General features: G+C 40.3%; 4 protein-coding genes across 5 annotated transcripts; 2 read left to right on the plus strand and 2 right to left on the minus strand.

The window, feature by feature from the left end:
* Positions 1–315: 315 nt before the first annotated feature.
* Positions 316–12,862, plus strand: LOC131103564 (THAP domain-containing protein 6-like). The gene is made up of 6 exons (XM_058049930.2): positions 316–791; positions 945–1,137; positions 1,278–1,361; positions 1,476–1,686; positions 12,081–12,151; positions 12,325–12,862. The coding sequence occupies exons 1-6, from the start codon at positions 712–714 to the stop codon at positions 12,649–12,651; spliced, it is 966 nt and encodes a 321-aa protein (XP_057905913.2). The 5' UTR covers positions 316–711; the 3' UTR covers positions 12,652–12,862.
* On the minus strand, positions 4,076–10,407 carry LOC131103563 (somatostatin receptor type 5-like). The gene is made up of 4 exons (XM_058049929.2): positions 10,226–10,407; positions 6,954–7,653; positions 4,839–5,219; positions 4,076–4,753 (listed from the first exon to the last, which is right to left on the minus strand). Exons 2-4 carry the CDS (start codon positions 7,617–7,619, stop codon positions 4,661–4,663), a joined length of 1,140 nt encoding a protein of 379 aa, XP_057905912.2. The 5' UTR covers positions 7,620–7,653; positions 10,226–10,407; the 3' UTR covers positions 4,076–4,660.
* Positions 12,863–13,491: 629 nt separating the features above from the next.
* On the plus strand, positions 13,492–19,653 carry LOC131103675 (uncharacterized). Of its 2 annotated transcripts, XM_078797103.1 has the most exons (8): positions 13,492–13,830; positions 13,910–14,112; positions 14,217–14,303; positions 15,400–15,498; positions 15,679–15,789; positions 15,854–15,977; positions 17,329–17,493; positions 17,527–19,653. In XM_078797103.1, the coding sequence occupies exons 1-8, from the start codon at positions 13,821–13,823 to the stop codon at positions 19,071–19,073; spliced, it is 2,346 nt and encodes a 781-aa protein (XP_078653229.1). In that variant the 5' UTR covers positions 13,492–13,820; the 3' UTR covers positions 19,074–19,653. The 2 variants fall into 2 exon arrangements, with proteins under 2 accessions (XP_078653229.1, XP_057906116.2); XM_058050133.2 differs by having other exon boundaries at positions 17,329–19,653.
* A 4,439-nt stretch (positions 19,654–24,092) lies between these two features.
* LOC131103677 (myeloid-associated differentiation marker homolog) lies at positions 24,093–24,944 on the minus strand. The gene has a single exon (XM_058050135.2). The coding sequence runs from the start codon at positions 24,942–24,944 to the stop codon at positions 24,093–24,095; it is 852 nt and encodes a 283-aa protein (XP_057906118.2).
* Positions 24,945–25,710: the final 766 nt, after the last annotated feature.

Below are 25,710 nucleotides of genomic sequence, written 5' to 3' on the forward strand. Positions count from 1 at the left end.
CAGTATAAGACAAGGATTAGTAAACCCAGTAACCAACACCAGCCACCTTTTAAACGCAACATTTTCTTTTTCAGATTTAGATTTAAGTTAGATTTAAGGTATGACAAACCTTTTTGTCTTGTATTTAATCAGAAATTCAACAATTACTAGCCAAACAGGAAGTTAGCATATGAAAAAAAACGGAAATACAACACTGTTAAGCAATTATCACGTGGAAAGGAACGGTAGCCAATCAAATGACGAGCTGACCGACACCCGGAAGCACAACACCGTGAGGGCATGGACAAAATATGTAGACGCAACACCGAGTGGGGTTGTCCACTGCAGCGACACGTCAACTTCGCCGCCATATTGGATGAGGCAAGGCTGCTCTGTAAATACTGATCAAGAAAATGTACTTGCGCCTTTCTACTAAGAATATTTACTTTCATAAAGTACAAAGAATTACATATTTACACACCCATTAATATGCTTGGGATATTATAGCTTGAATGTATAAACGAGAGTAGTTACATTTCTTTGTAAAAAAAAAAGCGCTTTATGAAAGTAGCTCCATTGACTTGTAGCTATTTACAGCACAGCTTTGACATATCCAATATGGCGGCGACGTTGACGTACATCGAAGCGCTCGATGCGGCGTCTATCTATGCGCTGAGTCGTACGTTACCGTCGCCGCCATATTGCATGTGTCAATAGTTGAAGCGGTGAAAAATGCCTCATTCGTGTGCTGCATGGTCGTGTACAGCTCGTTGTACTCCCGAAACCAAATCCCAGGGAATAACTTTTCACAGGTAAGACTTAACTTTAATACTATTTGGCCCGTAAACTGTATAATTTGGGCACTATAACGTCGTTTTGAGAGCTCAATTTGCTGACGTCATGGAAAACACTGTATTAGCAAGATTGTTGTTATTTACTTCTCGAACTTTTTCCATATTATGAAGGTTTCCCAAAGATACTTCACGGAAAAAACAATGGGAAGTAGCTCTTAGGAGGGAGGGATTTTGTGCCAGCTCGTCGTCCATGCTCTGCAGTGACCATTTCAAGCCGGAGGACTTCGACAGAACCGGTCAGACCGTCAGGCTAAAAGATGGAGTTGTACCTTCAGTCTTCAGTTTCCCAGCTCACCTCCAGAGGGTACTTGACTAGCTTGATTTTGCACTTGTATTAGCTTTTATACTCTGCTTTTGCTGCTGTAAAACTAGAATACATATCATATTTTTTTGTATTTACTGAGTGTGGATGAATAAATTGTATGAATTTATGCTTCATTTTAGCCTGTTGCTCAAGAGACTCCATCAATTGACTCTTACCAGCTTGTCCAATACACTAAAAAAGAACCACTTCCTGTCCCCACTGTGGTGAGAACTCAAATAATACTCAAACTAGCAACATGAATAACTGACATCAACATGTGATTAAGTAGATGTTATAAAAACATGAATTATAACATATGCATCCTTTGCTTCTACTAGGACCACTCCTATGTCCTGCCGTCATCACCTGATGATCTGAGAGCCAGACTTAACGAGGCCTTGGCTCGGGTGGAGAGTCTGGAAAGAGAGAGGAGGAATGCGAAGGATCGGGAAAGGAGGGCAAAGAACGCCGTGAGCACTCTGCTGGAGGATCTCCAAGGGAAGAAGATCGTCAGTGAAGAGCTGAAAGACGGCCTTGATTCATACTCAGGTAAAATAAACATCTAAACATAGTTTAATTATACTTTACCGTTATGTTATCTCAAGTGTAATTTACTCAAAAAATATGGTAATACAGAAAACGATTAGTACTTCAGGATCTAAAACTTTAGTTTTAAACTGTGTGTGTCTATCAAAAGTGGAAAGAGTAGGTCCTGAAAAATATGAAAAAATATGTGAAAATAATCCACTTTGGGTCATGTGCCATTTATTTATCAAACAATAACATGAAATTTGTCAGTCAAAATAACAAACTAAATAACCCCTTTAGTTTTAAACTGTGTGTCCATCAGAAGTGGATAGAGTAGGTCCTGAAGTTTAAAAAAAATAATAAATAAAAAATTAGTAATCCATTATTTGGTGAAAATAATCCACTCACATACTTTGGGTCACGTGCCATTTATTTATCAAACAATAACATGAAATTTGTCAGTCAAAATAACAAACTAAATAACCCCTTTTAAAATGAAAATAAATGAAATATTTAGAAAAATAAAATAAATCAAGACACAAGGGGGTGCTGGAGCCTATCCCAGCTGTCTTCTGGGACGAGAGGCAGGGTACACCCTGGACTGGTGGCCAGCCAATCACAGGGCACATATAGACAAACAACCATTCACACTCACATTCATACCTATGGACAATTTGGAGTCGCCAATTAACCTAGCATGCATGTTGTTGGAATAATTTTACTTTATTTTAGTTTTATTGTGTGCGAGACACATTTTTGTACTTTGTATGGAAAATGTTGTAATAGAATTATTCCTGTTTTGCCCCCCCCCCCCACCCCCCTATTCACACCTATGGACAATTTGGAGTCTCCAATTAACCTAGCATCATCTCCTTATAGAAAATATGAAATAGCGTACATTCACTATCCATTTAGAGATGGGTCGGGTATCTAACAAAATAGCTGTACTCTTATTTAAAATAAGAGTATTGCTGCTACAAAAAACGCCTATATATACTGTGTATTGTTTTTGGGCCACTACTTTGTGCTCTATAGCTGATGTTAATGTGAATTAGTGTTAATAAACGTACAAAGGACGTACATTAAATGACTTTGTAGATGAAATAAGTACATTATATCAGTCTAAGGTGAAGCTCAATCGCCAGCCAATCAGGAAGTCGGACGCACAAAGCAAACCAGACTTCCAAAAATGAAAAAAAAAAATTGTTCAGTTGCTGCAAACATATCATGGATCATACAGGATTGACTAATAAGGCAAAAGTAATAGAAAAATACAAAATATAACCAAAATATAACATAAGCGATTGACTCTCACAACAGGTCATTAACTAATTTTTCTCACAATCTGTCAACAACAACAAAGGTAAGACTTCTTCACTTTCAAGCTGTTGTTTTTTTGCCGTGATCATACTTATTTTTGTAGACTGTTGATGAGTCCTTGAACATGAAAATCCGTACCCCTTCGATCATTTCTGGATGAATACATTTATGAATAAATCTCCTGTATGGAATGAAGTCACATGGTGCAATGCTAGCCAACATCCGCCGTATATTGTCAAAATAAAATGAAGCACAAAGTGGAAGAAAAGAAAAAATGTTAGCATAGCAAAGTGTGCCTCGCATCCTTAAATTTGTGCGGCAGCTAATAATGTTAAAATGTTACTAAATGCCATAGTTTGATCCTGAGATTAATCCATTTAACTTAACTTACTGTGCATTATTTTATTGTGCATTGTGCAGTGTTAGCGATGCTACTTACAGCAGAATATTAGCGTAATGTTACTCACATATAAAGGAACAGGAAACCAATCACCAAAACATTTATTACATATTCTGGAGTGGCGGGTCTGTTAATGATAATAATCATCCATCCAGTACTTTAAGTAAAAACAGACCAAAAGTCTGTTTGTCGTCAGTCGTGAATACATTTTCTTCAGCGTGTCCAGCAAATAAAACTAAAAAATTCCCAACTTTTTCCGACGAGGGCTACAAATGAAAAGATGCCATTTTGGTATTTCATAAAGCAACACATAGAGATATGCGAGGAAGTTGGATATATTTCATTGAAAAGCTGCATCTTAGCTTTGTCATTATTAATTATTTATTTTAATTATAAATTTAATTACAAATTTGATTATAATATATATAAATTTATAAATTTAATTATGAATTAATTATAAATTATTATTATTACTAACTTCACCTTTTTTCCCAAATTTTTTTTTGACAATGACAATAAAACACATATTAGAAAAAAATTAAAAATACTGTACTTTGAATTTTTTTTTTAATTTTACATCTCATTCACCCTATTTCTGTAATAAAAAATATAAAAAATAACCAAAAAATTTTAAATCCATACTTTTTATTTTTATTATTTCCTCCCAAATTTGGTCTTTATTTCCCCCCCCCCCCCACACAGAAAACGCATCTCGTTCACGTTGGTCGGTCATGACTTATAAAGGATAATAAATAAAATAACATGATGGTAAAAGATAGTAAAGGAAATATTTCAAAATTATGAAAAACAAAGATGTCAAATTATTGCTTATAATAATTTTATTTTAATTATATTTTATATTATTATAATAAAAAAAATTATAAAGTATTTTTATTTTTTTTAAGTTGGCCACAATTTATAAATACATGATAAAAAAACGAAACATTTGTTAAAATTAGAGAAATAATTTTTAAAATAATGTAAATACTAGGGATGTGCGATATCAGCATAAAATTGATATCGGAAATTGAAAGTTGGACTATATCGGCATATCATTTTTTGGCAAAAAATCCACTATCGGTCATCCCTAGTTTTTTGTTTTTTTTGGGGACTTTTCACATAATATTATAACCTTTCCCCAAAAAATCCTTATGTGAAACATGAACACATATTTCTTTCCCTTTCCCTTGCGATGGCTGTATCTTCCAGCACAAGACGTGTGTATTCCATTATGAATATTATGGTGAAAATGTCAGCCAATCAGAGCTCCACGGACTAATTGTTGCAGTTCCGCGTGTCATCGTCTTCTTGCATTGACTGGCCGTTGAGGACTTTTTCAGGGTTTCCTATAGCCTCCATCTGGACCTGCTGTTAAACAACACACATACGTTACAATCCACCTGAAGGCATCACTTGAGAACCAGCATAGGAACAAATAACATGGATGTCCTACCTGTATATTTCCATTGGATGGTAACATAGGACCGCGATAGTTCGGCGGTGCCCCCTGTCCGGCGTCCCCCTGGTGGGCTACACATTTAGTTTTGGGGAAACAGAGCACAGTCCGGAAGCTCTGGTTGAATTTGTCGGACAGGAAGCCGTAAAGGATGGGGTTGGCGCAGGAGTTGACGTAGGTGAGGATGACTAAGAAGAAGTAGACCACTACCGTGGCGTTGTTCTCTGGGATGATGTAGACCAGGTTGACGATGTTGGTGGTGTAGAACGGCATCCAGCAAAGGACGAAGACCAGCACGATGATCACTACCATGCGCGTCACCTTTCGCTCCGACTTACGCCGTTTGGTCACGCCTGCGCGTACGCCAGCTGACCTCACCTGCCGTTGAGACGTGAAGGAGCTTTTAGGAGATCTTTCCTGCGTACATTTGAGCATACTTGCCAACCTTGTGTGCACGATAGTCACTCATTCGGTTCTCTTGTAATCTGAGAACCCCGCATTTTAAGGAGAACGTAGGTGTGGTGACCATGAAGGAGTAACACCTTGACACGCATGCGGGACGTACCAAATACTACACGTAGAAGTCCGCAAAACCTTCATTCATTCATTAATTTTCTACCGCTTATCCTTAGGGTCACGGGAGGTGCTGGAGCCTATCCCAGCTGTCTTCGAGTGAGAGGCGGGGTACACCCTGGACTGGTCGCCAGCCAATCACAGGGCACATATAGACAAACAACCATTCACACTCACATTCATACCTATGGACAATTTGGAGTCGCCAATTAACCTAGCATGCATGTTGTTGGAATAATTTTACTTTATTTTAGTTTTATTGAGTGCAAGACACATTTTTGTACTTAGTATGGAAAATGTTGTAATAGAATTATTCCTGTTTTGCCCCCCCCCATTCATACCTGTGGATATTATCCTCACGAGGGTCGCGAGGGGGCCAGCCAATCACAGGGCACATATAGACAAACAACCATTCACACTCACATTCATACCTATGGACAATTTGGAGTCGCCAATTAACCTAGCATGTTTTTGGAATGTGGGAGGAAAACCGTAGTACCCGGAGAAAACCCAAACATGCAAACTCCACACAGAGATGCCCGAGGTTGGAATTGAACTCGGGTCGCCTAGCTGTGAGGCCTGCACGCTATCCACTTGTTTGTAAGTTTGTTTTCATTCATTCATTCATTTTCTACCGCTTATCCTCACGATGGTCACGGGGGGTGCTGGAGCCTATCCCAGCTGTCTTAAGGCGAGAGGCGGGGTACACCCTGGACTGGTGGCCAGCCAATCACAGGGCACATATAGACAAACAACCATTCACACTCACATTCATACCTATGGACAATTTGGAGTCGCCAATTAACCTAGCATGTTTTTGGAATGTGGGAGGAAACCGGAGTACCCGGAGAAAACCCACGCATGCACGGGGAGAACATGCAAACTCCATACAGAGATGGCAGAGGTTGGAATCGAACTCGGGTCTCCTAGCTGTGAGTCCTGCACGCTATCCACTCGCTCGTAAGTTTGTTTTGCAACCTGAAAAAAAGCCGTAGAGTCTGTGCTTGAAAATCAGCGCATCACACGCGTATTATCCGTGCGTTTAATGCCGCCCCTACGACCCGTTTGACTTTTGGCAACTTGGATTCATTTTGCCACGCTACATCATGGTGTTCCAATATAGCAGCAACATCGACCGCCTGTCGATCTCATACTCAAGACCCCCCCCCCCAGTACTTGAACTCCAGGACCCCACTCTCAACCCGGAGGGTGCAATCCACCGTTTCTGTCTAAGAACCCTGGTCTGAGATCGTGAGGTGCCGATTCTCATCCCAGAATCTCTTCTCTCGGCTATGAACGCTCCAGTAATCACTAGGGATCAATTAATCAGGACCAATTAATCTGCCAAGAGGGGAGACGAGAACCTCTCCGCCTTGAAATTCGGTTCATAAAAATTATGAAGAGAATCCGTGACAAACTAACAAAAATCAGAAAAAATATGTATAAACGGCGTGAGAGGGCAGTAAAATACGCAAATTTCCTTGGAAAGTTGGCAAGTATGCATTCGGAAAAATGACAAAAAGGAAGTGACATGTGTACCTTGATGACGATGAGCAGGTAGCAGATGCTAATGACCAGCAACGGTCCAAAGAATCCAAGGATGAACGTGTAGAGGATAAACACAACGGACCACCAGTTCTGCATTTCAGGCCAGGTGATGTTGCAGGTATTGAGTTCCTCCTGCACGTGTGAGTAGATGGTGACCGGGAGCACCACCAGAAAGGACACCACCCACAGCATCCCGCTGAAGATCTTAGCCACCTGCGGCCTCCGCCACTTGACACTACGGATGGGATGTACCACCGCCAGATATCGATCGATGCTCATCACTGTGAGGCAAAATGTCGACGTGAACTGACTCATGGCGTCGGCGGTCATGCACACCTTGCAGAAGAAGTCTCCATACGGCCAATAGGAGAGCACGCTGCTGGTGCCCAGGAACGGAATCCCTAATATGTACAGTTCGTCCGCTAAGGCTAAATTGAGGATGTACATGTTAGTCACTGTCTTCATCTTGGAATAGCGGATCACCACAAAGATGGCTAGCGTGTTGCCAAGGAGACCAACGATAAAGACGATGCTGTAGACCACCGCTGTGACCGTACCGAAGGCCAGTGGCTCACTCATGGAGGTCATGTTGGCGCTGTAGCCTGATGTGGACATTTCTGCCTCCTCGGGTAGAAACGTCATGTTGTCGTCGGCCATCTTCAGGGCAGGGATGGATTATAGTCTGTAATGGCTTCAAAGGAAACAAAGATGGACGCAACATTGAGATTGATATTGGAAAAATTGATTCAGATTGTATTGGACCTGATACATGGTTTCACTTTTAGTCAAAATGGCGTACAGTCATATGACTGACTCCATCACCTTCAGTTTCTTCATCAAAGCTCTGAGGTGTGTTGGAAAACCGCCATGCTGCCCAGTTTCCCAAACGAGGGGCTCACAGAACACGTTGGGTTTCATGTTTCGCTAACGAACCGCGATATATTACGATGCTACTGGTTTACTTGACCTTGTGTTGTTATTGAGACAGTAGCCACGTATACATGGATCCAAATATTCCAATTCCATTCGGTTTATTTGCTTAAACATAAAGAATGTAACCTTTGTATACACCTCGTTCTGAAAGAAAAGTGCCAATCCGATTGAACATATAATCGGATTCACAGGGGTGGAATATTCCTTTCCCCGATCCGATTGAGGTATCTTGTACCCGCTCAAACGGAAAGTTCTTCTTCGTGGTGTTTTTCTTCTTCCGTTGTTTATTAGCGGTTGGCAAGCAGCTTTCGGTGTGCATTAGCGCCATCTGTGGAACCGAATCTAAAACCTTCTATACTCCATTCATAAGTCCAGTTTTTCTTGAAAAAGAACGTATTTTTTGACAAACTACTTGACCAAAACAGACATTACGTCCTCTTGGAAGGCAAGTTCTCACATTAATAAAAGAATAGAAAACAGGATGAATAGGTGTAAGATATGCTAACACGCTAAGTCGCTCGGAGTATAAGTTGCACAAGGCCAAAAATGCATAATTAGGCCGAAAAAAAACATACACAAGTCGCTCCTGAGTATAAGTCGCATTTTTTTGACGTTATGTCAAAACCGACATTACGTTCTCTTGGAAGGCAAGTTCTAAAAATAATAAAAGAATAGAGAACATGCTAATAGGTGTAAGATATGCTAACACAATGGTTATTCAGCTACACAAAAAATAAACATAAACAGAAAAGGTGTCCAGTGTTTATATAACACAAACAGTTTTTTTCATTGATAAGTCGCTCTGGAGTGTTAAGTCGCACAAGGCCAAAAATGCATAATTCAGTAGAAAAAAACATACATAAGTCGCTACGGAGTAAGTCGCACAAGGCCAAAAATGCATAATTAGGTAGAAAAAAACCATACATAAGTCGCTACGGAGTATAAGTCGCACAAGGCCAAAAATGCATAACTAGGTAGAAAAAAACATACATAAGTCGCTACGGAGTATAAGTCGCACAAAGCCAAAAATGCATAATTAGGTAGAAAAAAAACATACATAAGTCACTCTGGAGTATAAGTCACACAAGGCCAAAAATGCATAATTCAGTAGAAAAAACATACATAAGTCGCTACGGAGTATAAGTCGCACAAGGCCAAAAATGCATAATTAGGTAGAAAAAAAACATACATAAGTCGCTATGGAGTATAAGTCACACAAGGCCAAAAATGCATAATTAGGTAGAAACAAAACATACATAAGTCGCTACAGAGTATAAGTCGCACAAGGCCAAAAATGCATAATTAGGTAGAAAAAACATACATAAGTTGCTACAGAGTATAAGTCGCACAAGGCCAAAAATGCATAATTAGGTAGAAAAAAAACATACATAAGTCACTCTGGAGTATAAGTCGCACAAGGCCAAAAATGCATAATTAGGTAGAAAAAAAAACATACATAAATCGCTACGGAGTATAAGTCACACAAGGCCAAAAATGCATAATTAGGTAGAAAAAAAACATACATAAGTCGCTACGGAGTATAAGTCGCACAAGGCCAAAAATGCATAATTAGGTAGAAAAAAAACATACATAAGTCGCTGCGGAGTATAAGTCGCACAAGGCCAAAAATGCATAATTAGGTAGAAAAAAAACATACATAAGTCGCTGCGGAGTATAAGTCGCACAAGGCCAAAAATGCATAACTAGGTAGAAAAAAAGTCGCATTTTTTGCGGGTAATTTATTTGACAAACTACTTGACCAAAACGTGGCTTTATCGCTATGGCATTGCCTATTGAGAAGAGCATATTTGACTTGGTGAGATACTGTATAGCCACACGGCGGATGAGTGGTTAGCAAGTTGGCCACAAACTGTGTTTGATTCTCCTCTTGGGCTTTTTTTCCATGTACTCCGGTTTCCTCCCACATTTTGGGAATTTTCTTAAATTTGAGTGACCTGCACTAATTTCCTCCCGAGCTGTTAGTTGCTGTTAGTCGTCGCCATCTGAGGCTGTGACAAAAATATTGCGAAAATACGTAACTGGTTTGATGTGAAGATTCAGTGAAGCGCGCTCCAAAAAAACAGGAGCATGACGCACGGCCCGCAGTGTCTTGTTGAGTAAACAAACACCACGTTGGCTTCAGGCGACGTGCCGCTTGACATGTTGCTCCACCAAATGATATTTGTATCAGTGATTTAGAAGATTTAGGACTACAGTTTAACATATAGACTTAATCTAAAACCCAACTTCATATTTCTATGATCCATTCATGGATTTGTAAAATGGCGAAGCTGAGATTGAGGGCAACGAAGGAATGAAAGGTCTCGTACCTGTCTGCTTCCGTGTGCCGCATCTTCCCTTTCGTCCTCTATTTCGCTTCCCTGGCATCGATCAGAGAGAAATTCCCAACTCGGTTTCCTCGTCGCTTGGAAGGTTTTCCATTAGATTGGTGATTTTTGTGGATTTGTCAGCACCCTCCCATAACATTGCAGAAGAACGCCATGATGGAAACGCGTCTGAGAAGCTTATAAGGAAAGGGTTGTACGTCGAACGGATGCACAGGGTGTATTTATGTAAGGGGAAAACGTCACCCCCTTCTTTGGGTGGCAAAGCCCCACCCACCAACCCACTGATGGTTGGTGTGTACCTACCATCACACATAATATTCCACTATTTTAGACTTAGCATGATGCTAATTAAGGCCTGAAAGGTGTAGTTCTTTTTGATTAAGAGGCTTTAAATAGCAGTTTTTATAACGACTTTTCGCAGTGCGGACGCCATTTGTGGATTTTCCATCTGAAGTGTTTTGTTAACAATGGTCAGTGGGAAGATGCTGACGTGTCTGAAGGACCTGTTCTGCTGGTTCGGAGTGGACACAGGTTGTAAGTAAACACACTTCTAGAAACTCGCCCTGCAGGGATGAACATTGGCGACGACGATAAGGCTCATTTACGCTTTTGTCTTGGCTAATGGGGCTTGGAATCTCAAAGTCATCACATCCAAGACCCTGTCCACACCGGAACATTCCTGGGGTTTTTTTTTTATTTTTGGGTAGGTTAAACAAAAAAAAGTGGCTTTTGTAAATAGTTGCATCCATACGGGAACGCACCAGGCGCACCAACATGTGGAGCTTTGACGACAATGTGGACTTCTGCGAGTCATTTTAGGGTTCAAGACCAAAACCTATCAGGAGAATGTCAACTAGGAGTCGTTTTAGTCTAAATATTCGGTTGCCATGTTGGCAGTATACTACTGGGAACATGGCTGCCGGGACGGACTTCGCTCATGACTTGTCCAATGTGAGTAATGGTAATGGTTTAATTTAATTTGAACATGCATCAGATTACAATTGAGTACATCCCATAATCAGTTCACAGTTCCACATGTCCAAAAGGAGTAGGAAGAAGCAAAGCTCCATCTGGTACTTTTACAATGAGTAACTGTTACATTTGTTCACTTCCTGCTTTCCTAATATAATTTTGATTTATTTTAATTTTATTTAATTTTTTTAAAACTTAATTTTATTAATTTTTTTTGGTCCCGTACCAAAGTACGAGGTGATATGACCATCCAATGACATAATGTGTACCATAGTAAGTGTCAATATAGTGATATATATAGCACATCATGACTGGTTCAAGACTCTTCATCCTTGTATTTAGCAAACATCAACTGCTTGTATTGTTTCTTGAATTGGCTCATCGTTGTGCATTGTTTGAGTTCCTTACTCAATCCATTCCATAGTTTGATTCCACATACTGAAATGCTATGGCTTTTTAACGTAGTACTAGCATATAAATGTTTCAAATTTAGTTCTTCCCTGAGGTCATATTTCTTGTATCTCTTGTAAAGAAGTATTGGATGACATTTTTAGGTAATTGGTTATTTTTAGCCTTATATATTATTATTTTAGCTGTTTAAAGGTGAACTGTATCAGCAAGTTGAAGTATTTGTGATTTTAGAAATAAGGAGTTAATATGTTCTCTGTAGGCGGCATTATGAATTATCCTTACTGACCTTTTTTTGCAGTACATTTAGCGAGTGAAGATTGCTTTTATAGTACATGGCAGGTTACGGCAAAACTACAGGCTGTCCGGAACAAACACCGACATGCCGAAGTGGTCACAGAAATATAAAAATTTGAAAATGATTCTTCAACTTCGCCTGATTTTTCGGCTTCCCTAGACGCTCCTCATACCAGCACCAGCGACGTTCTTCCCCCAGGAGTGGTCAGCCTTGGGAGACAATTGCTGCAAGTAGGTTTCTATAATGCTTTGTTCCTTGTAGCGCTAATTGCTATGAGCTATATGTTACGCTACATCATAACTAGCACCAACTGACTCACTAGATGGTAAAAAGTAAACATAAATGTTCATTAAATGAAATGAGACCACACATTACAGTGTTTCTGTTGTCTTTGTTCACACAGACGAAACCGGACAGACTCAAGAGGATGGCCCCAATGGAGGCTGCTGTCCAAGAGGATCTCCAGCTGAAGAGGAGGATGCTAGACCTCATGGAGGAGTCCGAAAGGCGTAACAATGAAAACATGCAGCAGCTGAACTCTAACATCGCCGCCATCACAGACACCATTAAAGACAGTTTGCAACTGATAAGAACCATGATGCTCCAGGGTCAAACTGCAGCACCGTCCCAAGATGGCGCCAGCATTTACGATCACATGCAAGCACCCGAACCTCACGGAACCCCAGCGTACATGCACACACCATATCGTCCTGCTGACACAAATGGGTGATATACACCACAGGACCGCTACTCGTGCAGGAACACGACGACAACATAGACTCTGTGTGAACATACTTTGTGTATTTATTTACACACAAAAAAAGACATGAACTTCATCTGTGCCAGCTACCTCAAATCACACCTTTTGTGTCTATATTTTTGTTACTACATATATTTTTGTTTATCTTAGTATTTTAATAGGGCATGTACAATAAAGAAAATACAAGAAAGGTTGCAGTTACTTCTTTATTTACAGAACAAAAATGTAGTATTACAGCAAATAGCAAAGGTAGTAAATCCTAAAGCGGTGTGTTCAAGGGTATTCGTTCCTTCTGCCTCATTGCAGTCAGTCAGGTAATTGTTGCATTAATGTTTTTTGTTAAAAAAATATACATTTTCACTAATATTATTTCACTTCCGGGTGTAATGACGTAACACAACGCGGAAGTATAGGTCTTCAAATGAGCACATGCGCAGTTGCGGGTTTCTATGGATATTTTTTCGAAGTCAAATTAAAGTATTAATACGTTTCTTCGGTTATTTCTACTGTATACTAATAAAATATCATTACAAATAATCGTATGGTTACTTTTGCGAGTTACACGCTTTGCCCGTTATGAGCTGAGGCGGAACCGATGTTTCACAATGGAATACAACATAGATAGGGACTGGACTATAAAGGGTGACAACACTAAATAATGTGTCCGGGCTTTAATGTGATATCAAATGACACTTAGTGTGTACAACTTCTGTTTTGTTTTTCTTTTCTTCCCTCTAGTAACCGAAGTACTCACGCTGAAGATACATACTCCGGTACACTAGGTGGAGCTAAGCAAACGTTGGTTGTGTCCCGCCTTAAAGAAGAAGAACAAGGAACCAATCTTTCCCGGTGGAGACCGGACATAATATGCAGTGGGACAAAGCAAAAAACGTCGAGCCACAGATGTAGCGTTGTGCTTGAATCCTTCGCTTTGAAATAACTAGACAATTTAAGAGTTCAGCGACATGTTTAATTGCAACTTTGATGGCTAGCGTCAAGTATTAGACAGTCGCAGTGATAAATTATTTGACATTTTTAAACCCATTAAAACTTAACGCAACTGTGGCGCGACAGGAAGACGGTAAAGTGGATTTATTGTGGCTGAACTCCGAGAGTTTTGATCTTATTTATGAGTGAAAATGAATACAGGTACGTTAATTTTGTTTTTTTTAATACTTAATATCTGATATACACGTTTTGAATTAATAACGCGCTTTTGGTTCGTTAGGTGTGCAACTTCCGGTTTCCGCTTTGCGCCTAATGGTGTCACCAATTCAGCTTGTGTCGGCAGCAATCTGGCAGACCGTCCAGCAAAGAGTTGTGGCAGATTATGGGATGTTGGAGGATTTTGTTTCCATGGTGACAGACATTGTCCCAGATCTGCTAACCAGTTCTCAGAGGGCCCAACTCATCCTGGGCCTACGAGCGCGGGTAAGAAGGCCACTCTCACGGGAATGACGTCACTTATTGCCTTAGTTTTAAAGTTTTAGTATTCTGTAAATTTTTTTTAACAATTTTTAATATTTTTTCTTTAGGTGATCTTGGAGTTATGTCAGTACGAAAGAACAGCCAACGTCAACATCATGCAGCAACACCTGGACAGGATGAACATCCTCATCAAGGTATTATACAATGGATTAATAATATCATTTACATATATAATATATATAAAATAGTTTTTTTAAGGCAATTTATGGGTGGGCAATATTTACTAAAATTCACAGAGCCTCTTGCGATAACAATATATATATAACGATACTTTGTTAGGAATATAATAATAATGGAACAGCAACAGGTTACATGCGCCCTAAGGAAAGCCATACTGGTCAATTGTATTTTTTTTTAAGCCAAAGAAATATATGTTATATTTATTTATTTTATTTTATTCATTAAGTCATTCATTTTCTACCGCTTTTCCTCATGAGGGTCGCTGGGGGTGCTGGAGCCTATCCCAGCTGTCTTTGGGCGAGAGGCGGGGTACACCCTGGACTGGTGGCCAGCCAATCACAGGGCACATATAGACAAACAACCATTCACACTCACATTTGGAGTCGCCAATTAACCTAGCATGCATGTTCTTGGAATAATTTTACTTTATTTTAGTATTATTGTGTGCGAGACACATTTTTGTACTTAGTATGGAAAAAGTTGTAATAGAATTATTCCTATCCTCACGAGGGTTGCGGGGGGGGGGGGGTCAAGCCAATCACAGGGCACATACAGACAAACAACCATTCACACTCAAATTCATACCTATGGACAATTTGGAGTCGTTAATTAACCTAGCATGTTTTTGGAATGTGGGAGGAAACCGGAGTACCCGGAGATGGTCAAGGGTGGAATTGAACTCGGGTCTCCTAGCTGTGAGGCCTGCGTGCTAACCACCGTGCATTTCATTTTCTATTGCTTATCCTCACAAGGGTTGCAAAGGGGGGGTGCGTAGCATGTTTTTGGAATGTGGGAGGAAACCGGAGTACCCGGAAAAAACCCACGCATGCACAGGGAGAACATGCAAAACTCCACAAAGAGATAGCCGAGGGTGGAATTGAACAATTTTATTTTATTTATTTGATATTTTATATATATTTTGATCACATTTGTTGTGCAAATTGTGGGATCTGTTGTATAGCATATGCATCAGGTTCAAATACCCTTATTTCAAGTTATAATGTAGTTTTTTTTTCGCCTCATACTATGATGTTTGGCAACGTTTTGCAGATGTATTCTACAGACGAGGATGATGATCCGTGCTCAGACTTTGTGGATTACGTCAAACATTTGGTGCACAGTCCTGCTGAGAGGGAACACTTCTTTCTGGTTAGTGTTGATTCTGCATTTTCACGCTTTGGGTTAAAACACATGTCACAAAAAAGTGGCTTTATTGTCATATATCATGCATTATGAATGCAGATTAAACTTGTACACAATTAGAGCTTTATGTAGTGTTTTAGTAGAATGGAGACTCTTTAAACACGTTACCTGTGTTGTCCTTTTTAGAATGTTTTTCCAGAAGAGTTCGGCCCTTCATATGATGAAGCCCTTACCACCCTGATGGAGATCTTTCTATCCAGGCTTGAGGCTTTTCTCCCTTGGCGAACGTTCCAACAGGTACATCTAACATCATAATCCATCATACGCATCACAAGAAATATCAGGTTTCTCGTCGATTTAGGTGGCGTCGACGTGTGACGAGGTGTCCTCCGCTCTGGTGAGCAGTATGGAGTCCATGCGGCGCTGCGAGGAACTCAGGAACCTGCTGCACAATCACAGGGAACACAGTCAGCTCGGAAACAGTGGCAAGTTTTGTTTTTTTTTTCCCCGATTTCTGTCTTAACTCTTCAAGCGCCAACATTGCTGAATATAACAAGCTATCTCGGTAAATACGGTGCCTCATGTAGTGAATACTTTACACCAGGAGATGGCGAGCAGGGGATGTTGGTGGGTTGTCAAAATATCGCTAATGGGGACGGGAGTAGCGGAATGTAAAAAAAAATAAAAATAGCAGGGAATAGCATCATCCTCCGTAAAAAAAAAAAGCACATTTTCCATACAGACTTCACAGCTAGGAGACCCGAGTTCAATTCCAACTTCGGCCATATCTGTGTGGAGTTTGCATGTTTGGGTTTTTCTCCCACATTCCAAAAACATGCTAGGTTAATTGGCCACTCCAAATTGTCCATAGGTATGAATGTGAGTGTGAATGGTTGTTTGTCCATATGTGCCCTGTGATTGGCTGGCTCCCCGCGACCCTCGTGAGGATAGATTACAACATTTTCCATACAAAGTACAAAAAAGTGTCTCGCACACAATAAAACTAAAATAAAGTAAAATTATTCCAACAACATGCATGCTAGATTAATTGGCGACTCCAAATTGTCCATAGGTATGAATGTGAGTGTGAATGGTTGTTTGTCTATATGTGCCCTGTGATTGGCTGGCCACTAGTCCAGGGTGTACCCCGCCTCTCGTCTGAAGACAGCTGGGATAGGCTCCAGCACCCCCGTGACCATCGTGAGGATAGGTGGTAGAAAATGAATGAATGTGCACTTTGAGGGGGGGGGGCAGGAATAATTCTATTACAACATTTTCCATACAAAGTACAAAAAAGTGTGTCGCACACAATAAAACTAAAATAAAGTAAAATTATTCAAACAACATGCATGCTAGGTTAATTGGCGACTCCAAATTGTCCATAGGTATGAATGTGAGTGTGAATGGTTGTTTGTCTATATGTGCCCTGTGATTGGCTGGCCACCAGTCCAGGGTGTTCCCCGCCTCTCGCCCGAAGACAGCTGGGATAGGCTCCAGCACCCCCGTGACCCTAATGATAAGCGGTAGAAAATGAATAAATGAAGGTTTGGGCAGATTTTGTATGTCGCACTTGCGGACTTCTACATGTGGGATTTGGTACATTCCCCATCCTTGTCAAGATGTTACTCCTTCATGGTCACATAGGGGAATGCCTATGGGTTCTCAGATTACAAGAGAACTGAAAACCAGAAACTACATGTGACTATCGTGGACACAAGGTCCAGTCCAGGGTGTACCCCGCCATTCAAAATGGCTGTTTAGATAGCAAAGTTGTGTACACCCCGGTTGTTTTGTTATTTGTTATATTAACAAAATCTTCTTTTCTTTGCTTTCCAGATGATTCCGTGGATGACACCTGCATCCTGTCAGCCCTCAAACGTGCCGCGGTAAAAGAACGCAGCTTGCAGGGTGAGCGTCCAAGCGCCTTTTCGCCACACGGAGAATCGGAAACAGTCACATGTGGTCCCATCAAGGCAGAGATCAATGAAGCCGATTGGGTAGAAATCGCACACTGGGAGGAAAACACAAAAAGTAAATTAAGTAATGTTTCTTTTCCTACTGTGGGAGATTGCGTTCAAGTGGAAAAACCGTCTCGATCTGTGCGAGCAAACCGAGGCTTAAAGATGAAAATGATTTTATTGGAAGAGAAGAAAGGACTTGAGGACGAAGATGTGCCGGTTAAAGCATCCGCGACAAGTCCTTCCGATCACTCCGACGATGAAGCCGAAAGCGTCGGAAGCGACGCCTCCTCCTGGTCTTTCTACTCCGACGAGGACTCCGGCGGCGCTCCTCATTCGTGGTCCGAGTACTCCAGCGACGACGCGACTCCTGTCAGCAGTTCCGTGCCAAGCCATGTCGAGATGGAAGAGGAGGAGGTCGCTTTCGTCCCAAACGAAGACGGCGAATTCTCAGAAGTCCCGCCTCCAAAAAGCTCCCGTCACGTCCAGTGTTTCATCTGCAACGAGCAAGTCCAAACAAACCTGAAAACCCACCTGAGAACCCACTTCCCCGACGGTCAGTACACCTGCCCGCGGTGCGCCAGTCGCTTCAAACTTTTCACATCGCTTAGACTACATTTGAAAAGAATCTGCTCTGACCATTTTCGTCAGCAAGCGGCCGACGGTCCGACGCCGGGTCAGGATCGCTACAAATGCGACCAGTGCGACGAGGCGTTCAAGTATAAACTGTCACTGGAAGCGCACCAGCGCACCCACAATGAGCTGTACTGCAACGTGTGCAGGAAGGTCTTAAAGGACGCCGCCATGTTGGAAAGACACAAGTCCTCCCACCCTGGTTTTCAGTGCACCCGCTGCGAGGAGACCTTCATTCTTTTCAAGCCCCTGATCAGACACTTTGAAGACCTCCATAAGATCAGCAGACCTTTTAATTGCAACCACTGCCCCAAAACCTTCTCTAGTATCCGCTTGTTGATCAGACACGAGTGGAAGCACACGGGCGGGTTGCCGTTCCGGTGTGCGCTTTGCGGCCTTCGATTCCGAAACGACGCCGATCTCGTTTCGCATCAACGGGTTCACACCAAGGAGAAACCGTACCTCTGCGCCGTGTGCGGGAAAACCTTCTCCCAGAGGTCCAATCTTCTTCGGCATCTTCATTTTCTTCACAGCGAGTCCAAAAACGAGAAGAAACACTTCTGCACCGAGTGCCAAGCATCCTTCAAAGAAAAAGGTTCGCTGAGGTTGCACCAGAGACGGAAGCACCACAAACAACTCTTCCGCCATCAGTGCCCGGACTGCGGCAAGACCTTCTCGGCGTCGTCCATCAACAGACACAAGCTCATCCACACGGGAGAAAGACCTTTCAAATGCACCGTCCCCGAGTGCGATAAGTCCTTCCTGTCTACGGCCGAGGTGAAGAAGCACGTGCTCATGTTCCACTCCACCGAAAGACCGTTTAAATGCAACGTTTGCCCAAAGGCCTTCGTCACCGTGGGCTTGCTGAACATGCACGCCAAGATCCACTTGGGCAAGAAGCCGTTTGTTTGCGATATTTGTCTCAAGGCTTTCCCAAGGCGCCACAGCATGAACAGGCATAAAAAGCTCGTACATTCGGTTCCTAGCTAGGTCGTACGAACACGGCATTGCTTTTAAGATTGCGTTAGTGCAACCTTCAAAGACCTTCATTTTTTTAGGGAATTTTGCCCATCAACAATTATTATGATTTTTGTCTCTTTTCTGTGCTTTCTACAGATATAAAAACATAAACATTGTTATGATTGTGCCTGTGGGGTAGCACAGCGGACAAGTGGTTAGCATGTAGACCTCACAGCTAGGAGACCAGGGTTCAATTCCACCCTCGGCCATCTCTGGATTTTCTCCGGGTACTCCGATTTCCTCCCACATTCCAAAAACATGCTAGGTTAATTAGCGACTCCAAATTGTCCATAGGTATGAATGTGAGTGTGAATGGTCGTTTGTCTACATGTGCCCTGTGATTGGCTGGCCACCAGTCCAGGGTGTACCCCGCCTTACGCCCGAAGACAGCTGGGATAGGCTCCAGCACCCCCGCGACCCTCATGAGGATAAGCACTAAAAATTAATGAATGAATGAACCTTCTAAATATGTTTTCTTAACATTATTAGAGCTCTCTAGACATGAAGTAGCACCCCTATAGTCACTTATACACTCCTACAATTGCATGTTCTCCCCCGTGCATGCGTGGGTTTTCTCCGGGTACTCCGGTTTCCTCCCACATTCCAAAAACATGCTAGGTTAATTGGCGACTACAAATTGTCCATAGGTATGAATGTGAGTGTGAATGGTTGTTTGGCGACCAGGCCAGCTGTGAGACATCATCCCTCCAGTGTGTCCGAGGTCTACCCTGGGGCCTTTTCCCCGGCCTTTTCTTTTAGGTGTGTCCCATTACGTGCATTCATTACCTGTCTCTTTTATAGCTTTTTTTGTATCTTTAGAACGCACAGAAAAGAGAGAGGAAAAAGTGCAGTTTTCCTTTCAGGATCTGGTCTCAATCTCGACTCATTTGGGGGGTCCGCGTCAAGGATCTAGTCCTGACATATGTGTCAAACCAAGTGACTAACTCTTCAACAAACAGGAGGTCAGTACTCGCCGTAAGCGTGGTAAAAGAAATAATGCTATTAGCATCACAGAGCAACAGATAGATAACACACACAGGTAAAACTACTACAGCAACTTTTTACAAAACTAGTGTAGCAAAGCATGCTGGGAAGCCAGAGTGATGCCATCTGCTGTGATGATTTTAGTTGTTTGAGAACTGCTAACTCTTGATAGCGCAAATAATTTACTGTTTGGTGCTGACAATATAGGACGACTTCTGTCTTTTTTTATTCAAAATCATAAGGTTTCATGTTGGGTTTCGATTGGTGTTTTACTTCATTAATAAAAAAATAAATAAAATCTGTGTAATGCTTGCAAGTGATTTCCTGTATTTTAGTCAATAGTGCTTTTTATTTGGCATACAATTTGGGTTAATACTACAACACTTAGGTACCGCCAGCATTGCTTTTAAAGTACTTTGCAGGTTCCTTATCCAAAGTATAACAGGTCACTGTAGGCACCATAGTGGAGTTTTGGGTTGAATGCTGACTTCAACATGCTTCACTGACAAAACGAGGGGGGAAAATCCACGCGTAAGTTGTTCCATTTGACCCAGGTTTACCTTTATAGTTCCCTGCTAGGTAGAACAAAAAATGGAGGATTAGTTCAAATGTACGTGACATGTTCGTTAATGACTTGACGTCAGACTTGTTTATTTTGCTTCATTGTTGAGAATGCTCAGTGATTAAAAAACAACAACACCGTGCACCATTACTTTTTATGGTCCCCGTGTTTTTATTTTATATTTTTTTACACTCTTGTAGTCTATCTTCACGTACAGTGAAACCTAAGCTTTCGCCGTTAACCCGTTCCAAAAAGTCAGACGAAAATAAAATCATCCGGGAATTTTTTTTTTAATATATAAAATACTTAACAGGTAGAAAAAAAAGATAAATACACGTCAGTTACTACATACTAGCTCACTTGAACTTTATTTTAACTCCATTGCACACACTGATCCCGTTCGCTTTGTTGTGTGCATCCACGAAACCGTTCCCCCTGAAACCAGTGTTAATCGTTCTTTCTGACCTATATAGTTGTATAGTGTTTATATAGCAGCTGTATTTAATTATTAAAAAAGTAGTAGTTTCGGAAGTAGACCTAAACGAGTTGTTAGACGTTCTGTGTATGTTTTATAATCAAATAAACCACACACAAACACATAATTAATCATTAATGATTACATTGTTTTTTATAGTAACTGTAAAATAATATTATGGTAATGGTTAAATTTTCCCCCACCATGTGGGCTCCTTCCTGGTATAAAGTGTAATGGAAACGTTCATTCGTTGAAAAAAACAATTCCATGACTCATTGGCTTGTAATCACAACAAACAGATGACAGTTTAGGATAAAATGTGTTTTCCCACTTGGAATTATTGTTTCATGTTTATTGTTTCCTTTTTAAAGTGCATTTCTGTGTCTGCTGTTGCCATACTCAAAAAATTCAGATTCTTAGGTTTTTGATTGTTGCCACTTTTTTCAACTATTGCTATTATTTCTTATATTTATATATTTTTCTTTTTATATCTTATTCAGGCCATACTGTGCACATGACATGCCAGCAACCTGCAAGGATACACTTGGACCAGAGGTAAGACCCATTAAGAATTTCTGTGGAAATGTTTTTGTGAACAGTTCAAGCGGCAGCTCAATTATAGCATTTTGTTAGTGATAATATAATGTCTAACACAAAAGTAATGGAATATTTCTGTATTTGGATCATATAAAACCTGCTTATAACATTTTAAATACAGTTTTTAACATTATTAGAGCCCTCCAGACACAAAATAGCATCCCTATGGTCACCTTTACACTCCAATTTGCCAAAATAGTACACATATTAATAATAAATAAAATACACACTCACACATTAGCATTGTATTTTCTTCTTTTTTTACTTCCTTTACTGTACAGTACTTCCTGTGGTGGCTGTTGTCTCATCAGTGTAACATTACTGACCCCTAGTGACCAGTGTGAAACACTTCATATAATCACAATGTCTTTGTATATGTCTTCTGAATGCCTTATATTTGTAATTTAATTCATTTGGACATTTTTATGCCTTTTAAAATGCTTAATTTAGGCAAAAATATGCATTTTTGATTAATAATGCGCCATATTCAACCACAAAACAGTAAAGATTTATTCATATATTTCGTGAAAAAACAAAAAAATATAAATACATAATGTATAACACATTTTATTCGTAACGCACTTTACATTTCAAGCAAATCTGAACGAGATATTAGTCACATGTTCTCTTACAACTGATGATGACATAATTCCACACCCATAATAATAGTAAGTACTGTTGTCTCATCAGTGTAACATTACTGACCCCTAGTGACCAGTGTGAAACACTTCATATAATCACAATGTCTTTGTATGTGTCTTCTGAATGCCTTATATTTGTAATTTATTCATTTGGACATTTTTATGCCTTTTAAAATGCTTAATTTAGGCAAAATGTGCATTTTTTGGACTAATAATAGATCATATTCAACCACAAAACAGTAAAGATATATTAATATATTTTGGAAAAAAAAACAAAAAAATATAAATACATAATGTATAACACATTTTATTCGTAACGCACTTTACATTTCAAGCAAATCTGAACGAGATATTAGTCACATGTTCTCTTACAACTGATGATGACATAATTCCACACCCATAATAATAGTAAGTACTGTTGTCTCATCAGTGTAACATTACTGACCCCTAGTGACCAGTGTGAAACACTTCATATAATCACAATGTCTTTGTATGTGTCTTCTGAATGCCTTATATTTGTAATGTAATTAATTTGGCCATTTTTATGCCTTAAAATGCTTAATTTAGGCAAAAATATGCATATTTTGATTAATAATGCGCAATATTCAACCACAAAACAGTAAAGATTTATTAATATATTTCGGAAAAAAAACAAAAAAATATAAATACATAATGTATAATACATTTTATTCGTAACGCACTTTACATTTCAAGCAAATCTGAACGAGATATTAGTCACATGTTCTCTTACAACTGATGATGACATAATTCCACACCCATAATAATAGTAAGTACTGTTGTCTCATCAGTGTAACATTACTGACCCCTAGTGACCAGTGTGAAACACTTCATATAATCACAATGTCTTTGTATGTGTCTTCTGAATGCCTTATATTTGTAATTTAATTCATTTGGACATTTTTATGCCTTTTAAAATGCTTAATTTAGGCAAAATGTGCATTTTTTGGACTAATAATAGATCATATTTAACCACAAAACAGTAAAGATTTATTAATATATTTCGGAAAAAAAACAAAAAAATATAAATACATATTGTATAACACATTTTATTTGTAACGCACTTTACATTTCAAGCAAATGTGAACGAGATATTAGTCACATGTTCTCTTACAACTGATGATGACATAATTCCACACCCATAATAATAGTAAGTACTGTTGTCTCATTAGTGTAACATTACTGACCCCTAGTGACCAGTGTGAAACACTTCATATAATCACAATGTCTTTGTATGTGTCTTCTGAATGCCTTATATTTGTAATTTAATTAATTTGGACATTTTTATGCCTTTTAAAATGCTTAATTTAGGCAAAAATATGCATTTTTGATTAATAATGCGCCATATTCCACCACAAAACAGTCAAGATATATTAATATATTTCGGGAAAAAACAAAAAAATATAAATACATAATGTATAACACATTTTATTCGTAACGCACTTTACATTTCAAGCAAATCTGAACGAGATATTAGTCACATGTTCTCTTACAACTGATGATGACATAATTCCACACCCATAATAATAGTAAGTACTGCTTTACAATGCGGTAATAAAGTGAAGCAAGACTTATTATTGTTTCAGGATCCAAAGGCTATGCAGGCTATTTATTTTCCCCCTGTTTATGGCAGTAATAACACATTTTTAATCATTAACTAGCATTAAACATCATTTCATAAAAAAAGACAGGAAGTGTTCTTAACAACATTGTCACTCGCTCCTGGCTAAGAAGACAATCCGTACGGAGTAGACGCAATCCAGGACGTAAACGCAGAAATTGAGAACAGTCATAACGGTGATCATGACCAGTTTATCCCATGAGCACAAGTAGCCACAGTTTGGGGGTCTGCCGTTGTTAGGGAAACTATAAAGAGGCCAGATCACCACCGCCGTTATGTACATAACCGCCGCCGAAATGTCATAAACGATGACGATCTTGTCGAAAAACGGCACCCGTGAGCTCAGCTGCGCAACCGTGAGCAGGATGATAAGAATGGCCGAGATGAAGCACAAGGAGAACACGGCCACGCACCATTGCAGTTCGGGGGTGCCTTCGTACTGCCTTTTTTCCAGAGACGTGAATATAAGACAGGCGAGGAAAACTTCCAGCATTTTCATTAAGCCGGGCAACGTGGAGAGGAAGCCGCGGATTTGACCGCCGGGACGAAGTCGAGTTAGAGTCACTTCGCCAACGTATACCCCGAGACACGCCCACGCCACCACGGAAGCGGCGATTTGCCTGGGGCATACGTCGCAGCTGAAGAAAACGGGGTATATAATAGCGGCGGGGAGGCACATGATGCTCGCCAGCACGGCGAAAGCGGTAGTGAAGTCATCCCAAGCGAAAGGTAGCTTCCTGCTGAAGGTGGAGAACTCCAGGACCACGATGAGGAGGGTGAAGAAGAAGCAGAAGCACCAGGTGAACATGCACCATGCCCAGTAAGGAGACGGGACGTACCCCGCTGATGCCACCAGGCTGAAAGTCACGCACGTAACGATGATGGCCGCCAGGCGCAGGATGCCCACCGGCTGCGTGAGAGAGTGGACGTCAACGTGGACCATGGTTGGGGGCCCTCACACGTTCTCCTCTTTGCTATTCATTCCCCCCCCCCACAAAAACACCCAAAAAGCTTTCAAAACCAGACGAAATCCACAACAGATGCATGTTGAGTCTTGAAAACCGGAACCCGGGTCCAAGAGGGCGTGTGCTCATACACGGCATGCGTGGCTTATCTGTGCACTTTATGGCCCTCGGTCCACATCGCTCATTGGACACCCTCCGATTATCATGCTAACATCAAGGCGCACTCACATTGGACTCTGGTCCTCTCGCCCTTTTTCATATCGGAGACTTGATTGTGCAAATTTGCTCACACAGGATCGTCTGAAGAGAGGTGGGCGGGATTTCGCTCCTCCCTCTTTCCTTTTCCTGTCCCGTGCCGACCCGCACTCATACTAGCCCACAGCAATGCGGGCTGGGGGGGGCGTTTGTAAACCGCGGCTGTTTTTCGTCATTAAAAATAACATCTATTTTATTTTATTTTATTTATTTTATTTTATTTTATTTTATTTTATTTTATTTTATTTTATTTTATTTTATTTTATACCGTTTTTCCTCAGGAGGGTCGCCGGGTGCTGTAGTTATTTTATTTTATTTATTATTATTATTATTATTAAATTATATTTATTTTAATTTTTTATTATTATTATTATTATTTAATTATATTTATTTTAATTTTTTATTATTATTATTATTACTATTATTATTATTATTATTATTATTATTATTATTCATTCATTTTCTACCGCTTATCCTCATGAGGGTTGC

The sequence above is a fragment of the Doryrhamphus excisus genome, linkage group LG16 (genome assembly GCF_037039965.1).
Source record: "Doryrhamphus excisus strain RoL-2023G ecotype Guam linkage group LG16, RoL_Dexc_Guam_v1.1, whole genome shotgun sequence".
In the NCBI taxonomy this organism is placed as follows: domain Eukaryota; kingdom Metazoa; phylum Chordata; class Actinopteri; order Syngnathiformes; family Syngnathidae; genus Doryrhamphus; species Doryrhamphus excisus.